We start from the raw sequence: 17,919 nt of genomic DNA on the forward strand, positions 1-17,919 counted from the left end.
TTAAATTGCCTTTCAAGATGACATGTCTGTTCTATGTGTTGGATTTTATCAAGTAAATTTCCCCCCAAAATTCGACTTATACTCCGGTGCGACTTGTATATGTTTTTTTTCTCTTCGTTGGGCATTTTATGGCTGGATCGACTTATACTCAGGAGCGACTTGTAGTCCGAAAAATACGTTAGTTAGTTAGTTAGTTAGTTAGTTAGTTAGTTAGTTAGTTAGTTAGTTAGTTAGTTAGTTAGTTAGTTAGTTAGTTAGTTAGTTAGTTAGTTAGTTAGATTGACTTACGATCTGCTACCTTGTTGTTTCTTGTCGTCTTCCAAAATTGCAACTGGGTGACGTTGCTTTAGGTGTTCATTCACGGCCGACGTGCAGCCAAGCTTGGCATTAAAGAAACAGGACACAACAGTGTACCCTCCTTTGTTTCGTTGAAATAAGTCAATGTTTTGGTCACTCTGGTGCGCTTTTTTGGCTTTGTATCGCTTTTCCAGCTTGCCTAGCTAGCGTCCGACATTCTCAACTTTCCACGCATATATTTTTTTAACCCTTCATTAACCGTCGACGGGATGTTGTGCTCGTCGACGCATTTACGTCATCGATGATGTTGACTACGTCGACTAGTCGGGACGGCTCTAGATTAAAATATATGGTGGTGCTTACAAGGTTTAACAAAGTAATTCAGTAGTAATAGTGAGATAAACCCTCATGACGCATTGAAACACTTGAGCCAGTTGGTTCGAGAAAGGGTTTATTTCTCAAAGCTTTATGTGTGCACGGTACTACTTACTAGCTACGTGTATAATCACAGTTGTTTCTCAACCACATGCGATTTGTTGATTTTTGTTGTGTGTGTGTGTTTGTTGGGAAGGAATTGATTTACAAAATATTTCCTGACCCATATATATGTATATAGCCCGTCTCATCAGACCATAGGACATGGTTCCAGTAATTCATGTGCTTTGTTGACATGTCTTCAGCAAACTGTTTGCGGGCTTTCTTGTGTACTGTCGTCGGAAGAGGCTTCCTCCTGGGGTGACAGACATGCGCACCAATTTGATATAGAGTGCGGCGTATGGTCTGAGCACTAATATGCTGACCCCTCACATCTTCAATCTCTGCAGCAATGCTGACAGCACTCCTGTAACGAGTCACATGACATTTTGGAGGGAAAATGACAAGCAGTACTCAATTTGGACATTTAGGGATATACGTAATTACTAAGGGGTGTGCTCACTTTTGTTGCCAGGGGTTTAGATATTAATGGCTTTATTTTGAGGGGAAAATAAATTAACTCTATTATATAAGCTGTACACAGACTACTTTTCATTGTGTCAAAGTGTCATTTTGTCAGTGTTGTCCCATGAAAAGATAGAGTTAAATATCTGCAGAAATGCGAAGGGTGTACTCAATTTTGTGATATACTGGACGTTATTCTTGTTTAAAAAATAATTCCTACTTTGAAGGTGGCACGATGGGACAGAGACATAATTGGAACTTTTGTTCAAATAATACTTTTAAAAAAGACAACATTTTTTTCAGTATCGGATCGGGACTCTGTATCGGCAGATTCCGTATATAAGATGATTCGGACATCCCTAGTTTGATTTTTTTTTTTTTTTACCTACTCAGTCAAAAAGACTTCCGACTCCTGGTATAGGCGCTAAAACATTCATTTTAGATGTCTAAAAGTGTGTTGCTTTCAGTGTTGTCTTCTCTATGGAACCTGGGTTGAAATCGCTCTTTGAGTGTTAAAGGTTACCGACCCCTGGTATAGTGGATACGTTCCAGTCCGACCTTAAGTCGATGATACACCATATAAACACCATAGAAAAATAAATAATTGGTTGCTACTTGCAAGATTGTTTAGTTTTACAAGTTTAGGACTAGGCATGGGCCGATGACCAGTTTCAAGGTTTACCGTGGTATGAAACCTTAATGGTTTTAAAATCACTAAAATTTTCATTTATTTTTCATACCGTAGTTACGGTATTAGCTATTTTTGAGGTCCCAAAAATGTAGCGAGAAATCCGTGGCTTGGAAGGGCAGCGCTCACCCCTCCTCTTCCCGTTGTTGCTCTGTCCTGTGTCTGTCGCTGTGCTGTAGAATAGATATAATGGCTGAAGGTGTTGAAACTACACCTGAGCTTTTCCCCCCTCAAAAATAGACAAAGTGGCTTTTATGGGAGTACTTCGGCTACCAAAAAGAAATAGACTTTTTATAGAGAATAGAGGATGAACGTCAGCCGACGTGCAGGCAACACCTCCAGCATGATTTCACATTTATGTCATCATCATCCGTCCCTTTACACAAAATTTAAGGTAATTTAACTCTGTCATGAACATTTCCCACCAGCTACAAGAGTTCACTCAAGCTCGTTTAGCGTGTCCCGCGATGGTAAAACAAATACTATAACGTTAGCTTGTTAATGAGGCAGAAAACGTGGCTAGTTAGCATGGCTAGTTAGCATGCCAAGACAGCTCACTAGTTTATTCTGTGTCTTATGTTGTCAAAACAAACAAAAAAAAATATCTGTTCAATGGAAAGCTGATTTTTTTTATTTTTTTTTTTTTAACCCATACATCTCAAAATAACACATTTTACAGCTATAACTGCTATACCGTGATACTGTGAAACCGTGGTATTTTTGCTGTAGGGCATAGGTGTCAAACCAATTCCACAAAGGGCCAAGTGGGTGCTGGATTTTGTTCCAACCAATACCGCGCAAACAGTTTAACCAATGAATTTTCTATTGGAACAAGCAGCACCTGACAAAGTTTAACTGATTACCCATGTAAGAGATCAGATTGGTCAAAAGGTGTCCTCTTCATTGGTTGGAAAGAAAACCTGCACCCACTTGGCCCTTTATGGCGTCAGTTTGACACCAGTGCTTTAGGGGATCAAACCATCAAATTTCATATACTGGCACATGCCTATTTAGGACCAAACAATTTATTTCCAAAGCTTTTTTTGTGCATGGAAGTGAACTAAGTGACCCTATGCGTCATTCTCGTGCAGGCATTATGACTGGTTTTACAAGTGTTGAGGGGCTGCCCGATGGAGCAGACTTTGAGATCGTAATTGCAGGATGGCTGTGACGCAATTGTGAATCACAAGCAGACAGCTGCTGTTTAGTTGGTGGGGAGTTGTGGTAAATAGATTATTATTTGAAATGATACAGGAAGTCTTTGACAGTGGATGTGCGTAGACTGAATCTCACTCAAGAAGAATAAATTATGCCTCTGAAGGTTTGCATGAATGAATTATAGATGTAAGATAGTAAAAATATATAAATGTTCTTCTCTTCTGGTTTCACCTATACGACAGACACGTTCTTTCCAGTTTGATTTTCTCCCTCCGTTTATCAGGCCACTTCTCTGCAGTAATGAAATTTCTATAGAGGTTACTGCAAGGACACGGTGAACTTTTGAAACAAATTTAAGTTGTGACACATCGCAGTTCTAGAAGGAAAAATGAGATAAGAACCCACTTTGATTTATTTTAAACTGCAAATCCAACACCCCAAAATAAACAAGCTGCCGCATCATCCTATTCCATAGACTTCTCTGCAAAATGTATTTTTTAACACAGGTGAGCATTCATGGAGCTGTACGCCAGAAGATGTCAGTTCTTTAAAAATCACAAGATACAAGAAACAAAGTTGAAGGTTTTAAAAAGACCACCCATCCCCCTTATCCTTTTGTTTGCCTGTCTATGTGTGTTTGGGTTGAGGTGTGTACACATGCATGAAGAAGTGCTCCAGTGTCGGAGAATTGCTAGCTGGGGTGGGGGACACAGAACAAAGAGAAACTGAGCCATTCTCATGGGAAACGTGAGACGTGCACTTCTGTATGCCAGTGAGTGCTTGACCTTTCACCCCAGGCACCCGGGACGCTGCTCTATGAGGTGGCTGAACAACATCGGATATGGTATAGTGGGTAAAGGAGGGGTACCACAAAGGTCACCAGTGGAAAAATAAATGCTGTTCTCAAATTTCTTCCAGGAACAGAAGATGGAGTTAATTCATCAGTATCTTCATTTACTTGAGTTCTGTTTGTATGTGTATCAGTAAAAATTAGGGTACAGCTTAAAAATTAATTAATCGTAATTAATCGCAATTAATCGCAATTCAAAACATCTATAAAATATGCCATATTTTTCTGTAAATTATATATATATTCTGTAAAATAAATTGTTGGAATGGAAAGATAAGACACAAGATGGATATATACATTCAACATAAGGTACATAAGGACTGTAGTGGGCATTTCACTCTACTGTCATTTAAATCTGTCTATGCTGTCTTCACTCCGAAGCGTCTACTTTTTCCAAAGCTAGACAGCTAGTGAACGACGTCATAATAATCAGACTTCTTCCTTTTTCATTTGATTTATTAAAAAAATGGCCTCAAACCAATGTCCTCTTTAGACTGTCGTAAAACTACAACAACAATTACAACAACGTTAGCTTAGCACGCTATACAGGCTCACGAAACATAAACAAAAAGCGTCTCATACAAAAAATATAACATTTCCCTTACTAACATAATATGTACATTGTTTACAACAACCATACTTACGGACAAATCTTGTCCAAGGATCATATAAGCACAACATTACAACGTAGGCGTCAGCCCGAGACGTCGTGCAGCCATATTGAACTGGCAAGACAACAATAAACCATGTCGCAAAGCGACCACAAGAGTTCGCTGTTAGACAGCACAAAAAGCCTTGCTGTAAAACTTACCAAAAGGCAGAATACTGTCTGAGCGGGACATGTGCGTTAATTGCGTCAAATATTTTAACGTGATTAATTTAAAAAATTAATTACCGAGCGTTAACGCGATAATTTTGACAGCCCTAGTAAAAATATATCTTCCTGCTTCATATGTGTAGCTTTGAGGTTCTCAAAGTTCTCTATGGCTGTCACGTTATTTACCCAATCATACAACTGATGGTAATACTGGCTTTACAGCATCTTGCACAAGGATACTTCAACATGGTCAGAAATTAGCTTGGTTTGGAACCAACAGGCGGAGATTGAGGAGGGGGCAGGCAGGGTTGTGTCCCTCCCCTAGAGGCCGAAAAATGCCATTGCATGTAATTGAGTTTCTTATACAGTGGTACCTCTACATACGAAGTTAATTCGTTCCAAGACCTTGTTTGTAAGTAGAAATGTTCATATGTCGAGCAGGATTTTACCATAAGAATACATTATAATTCCATTAATTCGTTCCACAGCCCGAAAACCTACACTAAATCCTTAATAAATGCTGCTGGTACTTTTGCAAATCGCAATTACACAGAGCAAAACAAATAAATTATAGATAAAAATCGGAATGATAGTATAATAACAGTAATAATAATAATGATAATTAGGGCTGCAGCTATCGTTTATTTTAGTAGTTGATTAATCGATGAACTAGTTAATTCGAATAATCGAGTAAGTAATAAGTAATAAGGAACATAAAAAATTAAAATACCTGAGCTGAGGCTCAAACGGTATAAAATGAATAAATAAATAAGGATCTATGTACAACAAAACAACAATTGGCTAACTTACATAGCAAAAGTCCTCTTGCTTAAATGCTATAAAATGCTATTTTTTTTTTGTTTTGTTTTGTTTTCTTTTTACAGTGCTCTTAACAAATGGTTCAGGCACATATTCCCACAAAAATTGGCTGAATATACCTTTAAACTGAATTACGAAAGCATTAAAAAAAAGCTCAAACAAAAAGCTAGCTTATGTTGGTCTTAACGAGGAGCAGCAGCTGTATTCGGCCATGTGAATAAGGCAGACTAGAGGGCAGTGTATCCACCCAAATCAATAAAACAAAATGCAAACACTTTCAAAACAAACCATTACAACGCCACTTTAAATAAACGAATACTCAAAGCAGCAAAATTTAATTTGAATCTTTTTTTCTAAATGAATACTCGAGTTAATCGATCGTTGTAGCACTAACAATAATAATAATAATAAGACCTGTAATACTGTAACGAATCGGGTTCTAATGTGGCGGATGTGTTTCAGAATAATAGTAATATAATACTGCATTGATGTAGGTCACAAAATTAAGAAATATTGCAAAAAATAAGTCAAATTACTATTACAACAAATGGAAAGAAATGCGTGTTTATCACTTCAATATTTTGAATCATGTAGACTGCACTATCTGTAGCTTTTTCTGTACCAATGATGAAGACAGATGTCCAGTTAGGGTGACCAAACGTCCTCTTTTGCCCGGACATGTCCCATTTTTGCATCTTGTCGGGGGCGTCCGGCGGGGTTTTATAAATTCATAAAACTGTCCTGTTTTTATTAATTCTTCATTTCCAAGAACAAGTTAGCGTGGGTTTTGAATTTGACTGACGCTTTGCACAGAATACCAAGGTATTATGCTGCCTGTGACGTGTTCCCTCAGAGCCTGCCCTGTTGTTAAGACTTTTATTACAATCAATACATATATAATCAAATGCTCATGTACCCAAAAGAGTCAAAAATTAGTAAGTCGAAAATACCTATATGCAATTTTGGATACAAATTTGCGCATTCATGCGCAGTCAAAGACTGGCTTTAAAGACCCTACTCACCAACGTCACAGAATGACGTGTCGCTGTATCCGGCGCCATATTGTCCGTCTCTGTTTAGCCCTATTCTCAATGGTTTCAATTAGTCGTTCAGTTTATAGAGCAATTCATGGAGGCCCCGGTGCTTTCAGACGCTGTAAACTCATTGGATGTGTTGCATAAAAGGCGGTATGTGGAAAAGCTTCAGTCTATCCATTCGCCAGATCCATATTTGATGCCTAAATCGATATTTTTCGACCCGCTGTCTTCGCCCTCTCTGCCTGACATCTGCTACCCTGATATCTACAACTATCTTGTCCACACAAAATCAGCCTATTCTCACGAAAGTTTGAAAAACTTTAAGATCAGCACTCTAAGCAACATTACCCCGTGTGACCCTTTACTTCCAATTTTCTAAAATGGCAACAATCAATAAAAAAATAAAGTTGACTGCGATGGCCGACGCTTCAAGGATAGGTGGATATTGGACTATTTCTTCAATAAAACACGCAACAACTGTGTCTGCCTCATTTGCAAAGAGACAGTCGCTGTTTTTAAAGAGTTCGATGTGACGCGATAATATTACCGAACAAGACACGCTGACATGTACGACATTACAGGGAACATACGCAGCGAGAAATTATAGCAACTTGTAGCTAGTTTAATTTCACAGCAGCAGTATTTCGCAAGATCCCGAGTGTCGAAAGAGAACTCCACAAAGGCGAGATTGTTGAAATTATGAATTAATGAAAAAAAAAAAAAAAAGTAAATGTGACACACAGAAGGGCTTGCTAAAATTTGTTTAAATATATTGTTCTATGTAAATCAGCCAAGGTAGCCCCCCGCATTTTTACCACACCAAATCTGGCCCCCTTTGCAAAAGGTTTGGACACACCTGTTTAACTGATGATCCGTAGACGAGACCAGCTTCTTTCACTTGGTACCAGCTAAATATTATTCAAAATGTAATGATGGTGGAAGAAATAAGCATCTTGAATTTGAAACTGTATGTTGTCGGCGATTAGCCTCGCAATGATCTTAATTGTGGTTGTCAGCCCAAAACCCCAAAATATATATTAAATGGATCTTACCAGATATAAAATGACTACTACATAATCTGTGGTAATCGTTTGGAGTTTTCTCGTCGAATTGCAGCAGTCCATCTCGCTCTCCTCTCCGGGTCTCTCGGAATACGGTAGAACTTCAAGTCTCTCCGTCTGTCTTCCCTGTTATTGCAACCAACCGCCACACACGCCTTCACCATTTTGATTATAAATGTTAACGAGCAGAAAAACACGCCATAATAGGAGGAATTTACGTAGCGGTAATGCGTCAACACGACAAGTAGACGGACAATATGGCGCGAAGGCGTAGTTGTGACGTCATGTGAGTAGGGTCCATAATGGCATCAACTGTCAATTCTTATTCACATACAAACCTTCGTCACAACAGTAGCTCATAAGCTATCGGTATGTACACTTGTTAAACTTACTTTTCACCAACTGTTGACTTTGTACTGGTGTGATCTATAAAATCACATTTGGTGTTGCATCGTTCCGCTGCAGATGATTGTACACTTATATAGCAATGTTTGATTTTGCCTTGGCTACCGTTGCTCGCTTGTAGGGTAGGTGTCAGTGAGCTAAGCCGCGCTAGGCATGATGGTAAATGTAGGTTTGAACTGCTGCATTTGGAAAATCGCTGGTTGAATCATTTGTCAGTTTATTTCGGTTATTGTTTATGAGCAATCTAGAACATTGAATGAGAATTACAAGTGGGAATAGCAATTTCTCAACTGCGATTATCGTGATAGTGATTGTAAAAATGTTTAATTGGCACATAGCTTACTGTGTGTGTGTATTGAGTGGACTGCATTTCCATGGCTCTGCATTATATTATTATTTTTTTTTTAAATTATTATTAATTCGAGGTTGTTGTTTTTTTGTTTGTTTGTTTGTTTGTTTGTTTTTTTGTTTTTTTGCATCGTTCTTATTTCTATCATTATTTTTAGGTATAATAAAACCTGTTGAGTAACCTTTGAGAATTTGAATTTGTGTCTTTATAAATATACTACTGGTATATGCCTCTATATATATTTTTTTTTTTAATAAAACTGAATTTTTCTATCCAGACAGAGGAGGCACCCTTTAAATATATTAAAGTAATATAGGCAGCTTTGAGTGAAGTTGGAGTAAAATTCAAGTATCTCGAGGCCGGGCCGAGTGTCCTCTTTTTTGGAAATCAAAATATGGTCACCTTATGTCTAATCATGTGGCTTTTTCCATTCTTCGACTGTGAATTTAAGTTAGTTTACCATGAATAAATGTCCAATCCATTTGAACTGGGAGGGTTAGCACCGAAAGAACATTCAAATCAGTTCAATTGAATTGGACGTCTATCGCCATCAATGGTAGCCACTGTGTTAAGACCTTATCTAGTCAGCAGTATATAAATAGATAAATTGCACATACTGTACAGTATATACGAAATATAAAGCCTAACGACAATGAAGGAGGGTCATTTTTTAAATAGGGGGTTATTTGGACATAACAGAGTGGACACTAACAGAGGGGACATTTTGTGCTAAAGTTAGCCCTTAACCTAGCTTTGCTAGCATAATAGCTAACATCACTTTGGATACTTGATGAGAAATCTATATAGATTCGCAAATAAATCTTTTGAAATTATTTGATTCACTTAATTTCTTGGATATATAGCTTGAACGGAATGGACACGTTATGATCAAACACGCTGAACGTACTTCATAAAACTGCAAAATCAGATTTTTAAAGGAGGTAAATAATGAAATTGCTTACCATAGTATAATTTCCCACTACTGGGGAACGCTGAAGAGTGATGTCATTAATAGATGGGGAATTTTCTGAAAGGGACGAAAAGAAACCCTGAAAGTGAAAGACTGAATTTGAACCACACTGGGGACATAGCAAAATTCCATAATAACCTTTTACCAGTCGTAAATTAAATTTAAAAAAACAGAATTTAGAAGCTTGGACCTTAGACTTTATGATATACGGCAAAAAAGAAATGCGTTGAATGACTACTTAACCAACTACAGTGGAAATAAGCTTGATTTTTACAGAGGACACAAAGGGCACCCTGCAGTACATAAAAAATGACCCATAAGAGTTTGTTTTGTTCTTTTCAAAATGCAGATTGTACTCGACTAATTTGGGCTATTCATTTGAATTTCATCAAGTGCTCATCCCTAATTGGAACACAGTGTAGTTTGAGTGCCCCACCTCCTAACTCACAGAAGGATGAGTAGGCATTGTCAACATCTAATAGCTTGTTGCTCAAGATTTCTCTCAGCTAATGTTTTGTTTCTGATGACAATTATACCTTGAGGGGAACGTAAGACCATCTGTTTGTATAGTATCTGTGCGCAGCTCTCTGTTTACGTAACCGTTTATTGAGTTCTAGGATGCCGTTTCAGCCCAGTGAGGGAAGTAACATGTTGAATTTTTAAAGTGTGTAACCCCAATGCTTTCGTTCAGGGTGGAAATGGAGGCCGCGCACTCGTTTTACAGCTGGTTTCCTTGGCGACTGAGTGACCCATATTTTCATTGGGTCTTATGTCATGTGGGAGACAGCACAGCTGTTGGGGCGGGGGTATCCTGTGTCCCCCAATGACTACTAGACTGAATAGTGGATGATGCCCTGTGAGAATGAATAAAGCATCTTACAGTATACACTCCTCTCTTCTTACTTGTTGTCACCCTTATCTTGTCTTTCTTTGCTCTTAATGCATTTTTATTTGCATTTTCTTCTATTCTAGCCAGGAATGCCCCAGACTGTGTGCTCTGGCACCATGTTCACGACTCCTAGTGGCTTCAGCCCCCATCTGGCCTGCGCTGAGCCTGAGGAGGAGGAGGAGGCTGCACAGGAGGGCCAGGGGCCCGCGGCTTGCCTGGCTGACGGACCCCCCATCAGCTCGGCCTCATTGGAAACCCTCATTCAGAATCTCGTGCCTACTGCTGATTACTACCCCGAGGTAAAGGACATTAGAATTACGAAAGTAATCTTAACTAGCATCAACATCAGATTACGCACTTCTTGCTTTCGCATAAATTCATAAGGTGGTTAGGATTTATTGTTTAACAAGAAATAAAGGGAGGAAGAAAAAAGGCTTGATTGTAAGAGGAACAAACAGAATATCCTCGATTTTTGACTGCTTTTACATCTTTTTGTCACTCATTTTGATGTACTGCCCTTGCCGTTGTGATTATTTTTATTAATATTGTGTACAGGGCCCAGGCCATTTGGGGGCTCTAAGAAAAATAATGCAAAGGGGCCCATATTTTTGGCCCACCATTTTGTCACAGTGTACTGTGAAACCCATACATGGAATCCAAGCCATACGTCCATATTTTGTATATTAATCAGATTGTGTTGCACTGCATACTTCAAACTTCTCACCCCAAATGATTGTCAGTATTTACAGTAGATAGCGTCAAACTTTTTTCTAAAAGAGGAAAGAAAGAAGTTAAGGAAGAACTTATATTTTTTAAGCTTGTAATCAAGTATCAAAACTCACAAAAGTCAAATAAAGCAAACTGTAGTAAACAAAATAGAATATAAATTAAACAATTGCCAGATTGGGGGCCCCCTAGTGGTCAGGGTCAATAGAATGTTTGTTGAAAAAACAACTATCAGGAACATCAGGTTTAAATACACCTCATTGTTTAACCAAACACTATTTACAAAGTAGGTTTTCACGTGATGTACACTCGTCACTCGCAACTCGGTAGTGATGCGTTTGTAAACCACCGAGTCAGGAGTTATCTACGTATATCATGTCGTCAACCTTTGCGTTAGAAGCAGGGGGTGAAAATGGTCCAGTATGTCGTTCCGATAAATGATTCGGGGCTAAATTGCGCCGGAATAGTGCTTTTATCCTGAAAGTATGACGGCAACTGTCAAAATCCCATGTAAAAAAAAACTGCCAGCTACTGCCACACATGCGTCTCCAAGAACAAAACAATCTACTTACGTCAGATTTACATAAACAAGTGTTAAAAACAAGCCTAATAAAGTGCTTGTGTAGTGTCATCCATTTCCACTGATATTTATTATATATCTATTCCTTGGAGTTCTGCCAAGCGTATCTATCGCAGTTTAGCTGAGAGTCTGACGGGTCACGTCGATGTGCGCATGCGCCTAGCAAACCACCCTGGACTCAGTTGTCTGTTCAATTGGCTGATATAGTGACGTGTGATCAGCATGTATAAGTAGCTTTGATTGCTTCAAATGCACTTTTTCTGGAACAACAACAAAAATAAAAAAAGAACAAGCTTGTTGAATGTATGCGATAAAATAGTGTAATGCAACGGAAAATTGATTACATCTGTAAAGTGCGTATGACAGGATAAAAAAGTCTTAAATAACATTATTTTGTGAATTAGAATCATATTTTGAGACGACTCAACTATATACAACAATTTGGCAAAGCGCAGATGACGAGAAATCTTTTAATCCGCCGTTTAACCACGCCTAACATTATAGAGCTCTAGCGTCCCCAACAGGAGGATGACGTCAGCAGCTGATTTAGAATTCAGCCCATGGGGAGAATTATTCAGAACGAGGAAAATGCGACGAAGAGAGCCGCAAAATGTCATTGTTTCAGTCTCTCTACTCCAACTTTATTACAGGATATTCTTTTTATAAGTATTTTTTCCCCAATTGCTATATACATGGTATGGTCATAACAAATACCAGTCTTGTGCTAAATGGAATATGAAATAATATAAATGCATTTATTCAGTACAACATGGGGTGGCGTGGCTCAGTGGTAGAGTAGTTGTCCCCCAATTGTTCAATTCTCCGCCCTGATGAACTCGTCTAAGTGTCCTTGAGCAAGACACTGAACCCCACGTTGCTCCTGGTGTTGCGTCACCAGTAGGTGGATGGTGAGATAGTGTAAAGCGCTCTGAGTGCCTTGAAACGTGGAAAAGCGCTGTATAAGTATAACACCATTTACATGGCAAAATTAATCCATAATGGTCAAAACTGTCGACTTCTCTTTTACTGTCGCACCTCCCGAACGACATTTTATGCCACCGTACTTAGTCAGGCTTTTGTCATTTCCCTGTCCCAGCTTTGGAGAATGTAAACAAACAAAGAGGCATGACAGCTAGCTGACATGCTAACCCGAACCGAGTGACATCTCAAAAAGTCTTATTTTCGCCTTTTGATGCGAAAAATCACACAAAACTAGCCCGGAACATGTCACACGGCGCCGGGGTTGCCAATTGTCTTTGCCGATCGGCAACCCGCCTGGTGGCGGACAAGTTACAGCTCGTTCCCCCGCTACAGACAGGAAACTCAGCGGGGAAGCAGCTGGAGAGTACCGCTGGACAAATCGGCCGACGTCGGAGGAGCACGTAGCTGCCACATGGTCAACACGAATATGGCGTAAAATAATGCTTTACTATACAGCGAAGACGTAAACAGAGAGCAGCGTGCAGTTGTTGTGTTGCTAACATGGCAGGATGTGTCTGCTCTGCATAAATAGTCTTTTATTTAAAGAAAGTTTGTAGTGTTTACTTTGTAATTGCCATTTTTACCGCAAAGTTGCAATTTCTGATGGGGTTGAAAATTTGACAGAACACCGGGCACACGAAAAGGGCAATAAGCCGAGTATAGAAGGGGGTGTGCAAACAAGCCGTACTGCAATCAGCCACAAAATGCAAGCCACCTCCCTATTAAACCGTGTGCCATGATCCCACTATTTGACATAATACAAAATATGATGTTTACTCACTTCCTCGTAAGTCCAATGGTCCCACAGTTGTAGGGCTTGTTTTTGCCAATATCTGCGGTGAACGGGAACCTTTTGAAACCCAAAAAGGCTCACACGCCTCTCCCTGGTGCATCAACAATTTTCTGCAGCCGTTTGGCTGGCATGATGCAAAAAATAAACGAATGAATCCACAAAATCTGCTGAATCCGCAGTCCATCTGCATGTTTTAAAGCAATGTATTGTGAGATGCTGACCCGGGTGACGTCACATTCACATTCATCCTAAACCTGAGACTGAAGCTGGAAGTCACTCATTTTCATGGCGTGGGATTCAAAAATTGAATATATGTGACGATCGCTTCCACACACATCCAAGCGGTCCATTTCATTCAGGAGCATAAAACACCACGTGAAATATGAAAAACATGCTTTTTGGTGTCATACGCACTTTAAGTGAAAGAAAAGAGTTGAGGTGACAGTTTGTTTTATTTTATTTTCTCTTATGGGAAGGTTCAGAAAATATTCTGTGTTAATGTGCACCTTGGACTTATTTTTCTTAGATATTAGGCTACTTATTTATTTCCTTATGATTAGAAAAAAAGGTCATGTTTGGGTTATCTTCAAAATATATTGGAATATACAGTATTTCTCTATAAATTGCATCTTCATTTAGAAGTTAAGCTTCACCCTTTTCCTTGTTTCACCACCTGAACCGACCTTTTTGAAACCTGTGTTGATTTCTCACACAAGAAAATCCACCGTGCGTTCGCCTGCATTGCAGTCATGTCCTCGTATTTCGGGCATGTCGTTGGATGTAGAAACAAATGGCGAGTCAAATTTTACGTTGTATGTCGAAAAGATCATGTGTCAAAGCGATCATATGTCGAGGTACCACTGTATTATTATTATTATTATCATATTCCAATTTTTATTCATAATTATTTGTTTTGCTCTGTGTAATTGCTATTTGCAATAGCACCAGCAGTATTTATTAAGGACTTAGTGTCGGTTTTCGGGCTGTGGAACAAATTAATGGAATTATAATGTATTCATATGGGGAAATCCTGCTCGACATGCGGCCATTTCGACTTACAAACAAGGTCCTGGAACGAATTCACTTCGTATGTAGAGGTACCACTGCATTTTTTAAAATCCTGTTGAATCCTGTATCTTGTAGAATACAATTACCATATTTTTTGGACATAAGTCGCACCCGAGTAGAAGTCGCACCAGCCATAAAATGCCCAACGAAGAGGAAAAAAACATACAATATAAGTCGCACCGGAGTATAAGTCGCAATTTGGGGGAAATTTACTTGATAAAATCCAACACATGGAAAGGATATGTCATCTTGAAAGGCAATTTAAAATAAAAATACAATAGAGAACGACATGCTGAATAAGTGTACAGTATGATAATTAGAGGCGTGCGAAATTTCTGATTCTTAGATTATTCGCGATTCGGCCATGGAAGATTCGAGAACGATTCACAAACATCCAAATTCCGATTATTGAATTATACCAGGTAAAGCGGAAGTAAAACACAGTCAGGGCGGTCTTTGGGACGCAATGAGGAACGTACCGAGAGTAAATATCATGTTCAACTCATGCCGCTAGATAAAAAAAAAAAAACAATCATACCTGACTCGGGCCAACAGCGGCTACAAACAACGCCCAGTTGCTAGTTGCTACAAACATACGGCTACAGTAGATATCATATATATGTAGAACTAGATGCAAAATGACAGATGACGACGGTGTTAGAACATGTATTATTGAACAGAGATGCGAAATGACAGACTTGCTGGCGTTAGAAAACAGCCGCCATCTTAAAGCAGTAGACTTTTCAAGAAGGCTCTGTTGTAGCGAACCTAATTAACTTTTTAGCTAAAATACTCCTAAATCGGCAAAATCTTGTCTTGAGTCTATCTTTAAATGATGAAACAGTTTTAAAACTTTGACATGTCAAAAGTAGACAGAAGGGAAATTATGGAATAACGGGAGCAATTTTAACAACTGTAACGATCGATTCACAACATTAAATTAATTGAACGTAGTTTAAAGCTGCTAATACAGAATGGGGACTGGAGTATTTTATTTACTGTTATTTTTCTATATTTGTTTACTGTTATATGTTAACTTGATACTAAAATAGTAGTTTGGTTTAGCCTGAGAGGATTTTTGAACAATTTTGGAACTAATGTACAAAACATTAAAAAAAAAAAAAAAAATCGTAATCGAATCGTTAGGTGCCCAAAGATTCCCAGCTCTAATGATAATGTTACATGATGCTTGAACAACAAAGTACGAACGTTGCCAGTATGTTAACGTAACATAGCTATTAGGAGTTATTCAGATAACTTTAGCATAAACAATATGCTAACAAGTTTACCAAACCATCAGTGTCACTCCAAAACTGTATGGGATGCAGGGCAGGCAGGTGGTGTGGACCCAAATGCAGGGAAACAAAAAAACGCAGCAAGGCAGGTGGCAGTGAACTCAAAAACCGTTTTAATAATAACTAACAAAATCACAAAGTACAACCAAAAGGACTAGGGATCAAAAAGGCTATGTTCAAACAAAACTTACTTAATAGGAGGGACGGGTACACGAGGGCTTGGACAGGACTTCACAAGGAATGAAAAGATCCAGGAGCTTATATACACACACAGACAAGGGGTAATGACACAACGAGGAACAGGTGAGCACAGGAGGATGCAGATCGGAGGATACACTAGGAGCAGGCACAACAAGTGAAATCAATGGGCAATCACAGGGACACAGTCACACTAGGAGAAAACAAACACAAAATCTAACAAAAACACCAAAATAACATGTGAATTGATATAATAATGTGTTAATAATTTCACACATAAGTCGCTCCAGAGTTTAAGTCGCACTCCCAGCCAAACTATGAAAAAAATTGCGACCTATAGTCCGAAAAATACGGTAACCATTATATTGCTATGGTTTACAAAATTCAATGTCATTCACTCATTCACTTCCGTGATGAAATGTTGAAGCCTTGGCGCAGGTCTTGTTGACATGGTGCTAAATAATGTGTCCTTCTGTCCTTTGACAGAAAGCCTATGTGTTTACATTCCTGCTGAGCGCCCGTCTGTTCATCCCTCCTCCGGAGTTGTTGGCACGTGTGTGCGAGCTGTGCATCAAGCAGCAGCAGCTGGACCAGAGCCCACTTGATACGGTCAGCACTGCACCACTCTTTGACACACACAGCGCTCCTTCATGCGCAGGACTGACATAACATGGAATAACTACTGCATGTGACTAACGTTGTGATTGTCCTCATCCATCAACAGGCAAAAGTGCGCAAGTTTGGTCCTAAGATCTTGCAGCTGCTAACAGAGTGGACAGAAACATTCCCGTCTGACTTTAAGGATGAGAAGATGGTCGGACTCCTTAAAGACATCATCCACAGGATAGCTCCCTGCGATGAGGTCATCACGTAATATTTATTCCGACTGCGTTTGGGAATGTTTCTTGAACGCTGCACTCGAAGCCATTGTTACATAACACATGTATACTATATAGCTTGAGTTAGGAATGCAGTGATGGGGAATTAAATTTTGCTAAATCACCACTGCTGTGTCAGTGTGAGGTTGAGTAGCCACAGCAGTGTTACACAATCTTTGCACGGCAGGGCTGAGAGAAGAGGACGTTAAGAAAAGTGGTTGTTTGTCTAGCCTCGAGGGAGAATGAATGGATGGCTGGAGAACACTGGGGGATGGGCTATAGATGAGAGGGGAAAGGTAGAGGAGAAGGAGGATGGAGGAAGTAGATTTGAGGGCAGAAAGAAGGGAAGGGCAGGCAGTGATGAATGTGCTGCTATTTACGGCCCTCGTGTGTGGGGGGAGGGATTCATTCATTTGTGAGGCACACTGACCTCACGGCCTCTGTGACCAGAATTTGCAGGGAGGAACAAAGCGAAACACTTACTCACCACATCAGCCTTACTGCATGTGTGGGAAAATATCAAACAAATCAAATTTTCACAAAATATATCAAACATTACATCACAACTTAAGCGAGGTGCAGATTTTTGCAGTCTGTTAACAGGCTAGTGAGCTACGCACAAGTTTTCTATTTTATCGTCGCTCTGTGACTGTTCTGTCATTTGTGGAGTATTACACAATATTAGCACAGCACTAGAAATCTAGGCACCATCGTTCCTCACGACCAAATTTGCCAAAAAAAAAGGGGCGTTCCTTGATCAAATCTTTTGAATGGATAACTAACTACAAACTACAGGTAGCCCTCAGGTTACGAACGAGTTCCATTCCTACGCTGGAAACGTAACCCAAATTTCCACATAAGTCGGAATTAACCCTTTAAGTATCCTAAATCTCAACTATCCAAAAACATATATTATATGTCATTGTACTGTCCTCGCCAAGACGTTTGAGCTAAGTCCTAGCTATACAGCGAGCTAAGATGAATGACGATGTCAGATGTCCATGTTGTTTGCTGACTTTGTTCAGTTGCTCATGACATCAACTCTTGCAAAATGAAACTAAAATAAAAATTAAATTAAATCAGTTTCATTCTCAATAAAAGCAATTGAAATTTGCATTTAT

General features: G+C 39.2%; 1 protein-coding gene across 4 annotated transcripts in view; it reads left to right on the forward strand.

Annotated features, from left to right (window-relative positions):
- LOC130923873 (ras-GEF domain-containing family member 1C-like) overlaps window positions 1–17,919 on the forward strand; it is an 84,109-nt gene that overhangs the window by 34,825 nt on the left and 31,365 nt on the right. For 2 of the 4 annotated variants that reach the window (XM_057849971.1, XM_057849970.1), the window contains 3 exons: window positions 10,363–10,578; window positions 16,407–16,529; window positions 16,645–16,782. In XM_057849971.1, the coding sequence (XP_057705954.1) occupies window positions 10,369–10,578; window positions 16,407–16,529; window positions 16,645–16,782 (471 nt within the window). In that variant the 5' untranslated portion in view covers window positions 10,363–10,368. The remainder of the gene's footprint in view (window positions 1–10,362; window positions 10,579–16,406; window positions 16,530–16,644; window positions 16,783–17,919) is intronic. The other 2 variants (XM_057849972.1, XM_057849973.1) reach the window with 1 other exon arrangement.

The sequence above is a fragment of the Corythoichthys intestinalis genome, chromosome 11, assembly GCF_030265065.1.
Source record: "Corythoichthys intestinalis isolate RoL2023-P3 chromosome 11, ASM3026506v1, whole genome shotgun sequence".
Classification (NCBI taxonomy): domain Eukaryota; kingdom Metazoa; phylum Chordata; class Actinopteri; order Syngnathiformes; family Syngnathidae; genus Corythoichthys; species Corythoichthys intestinalis.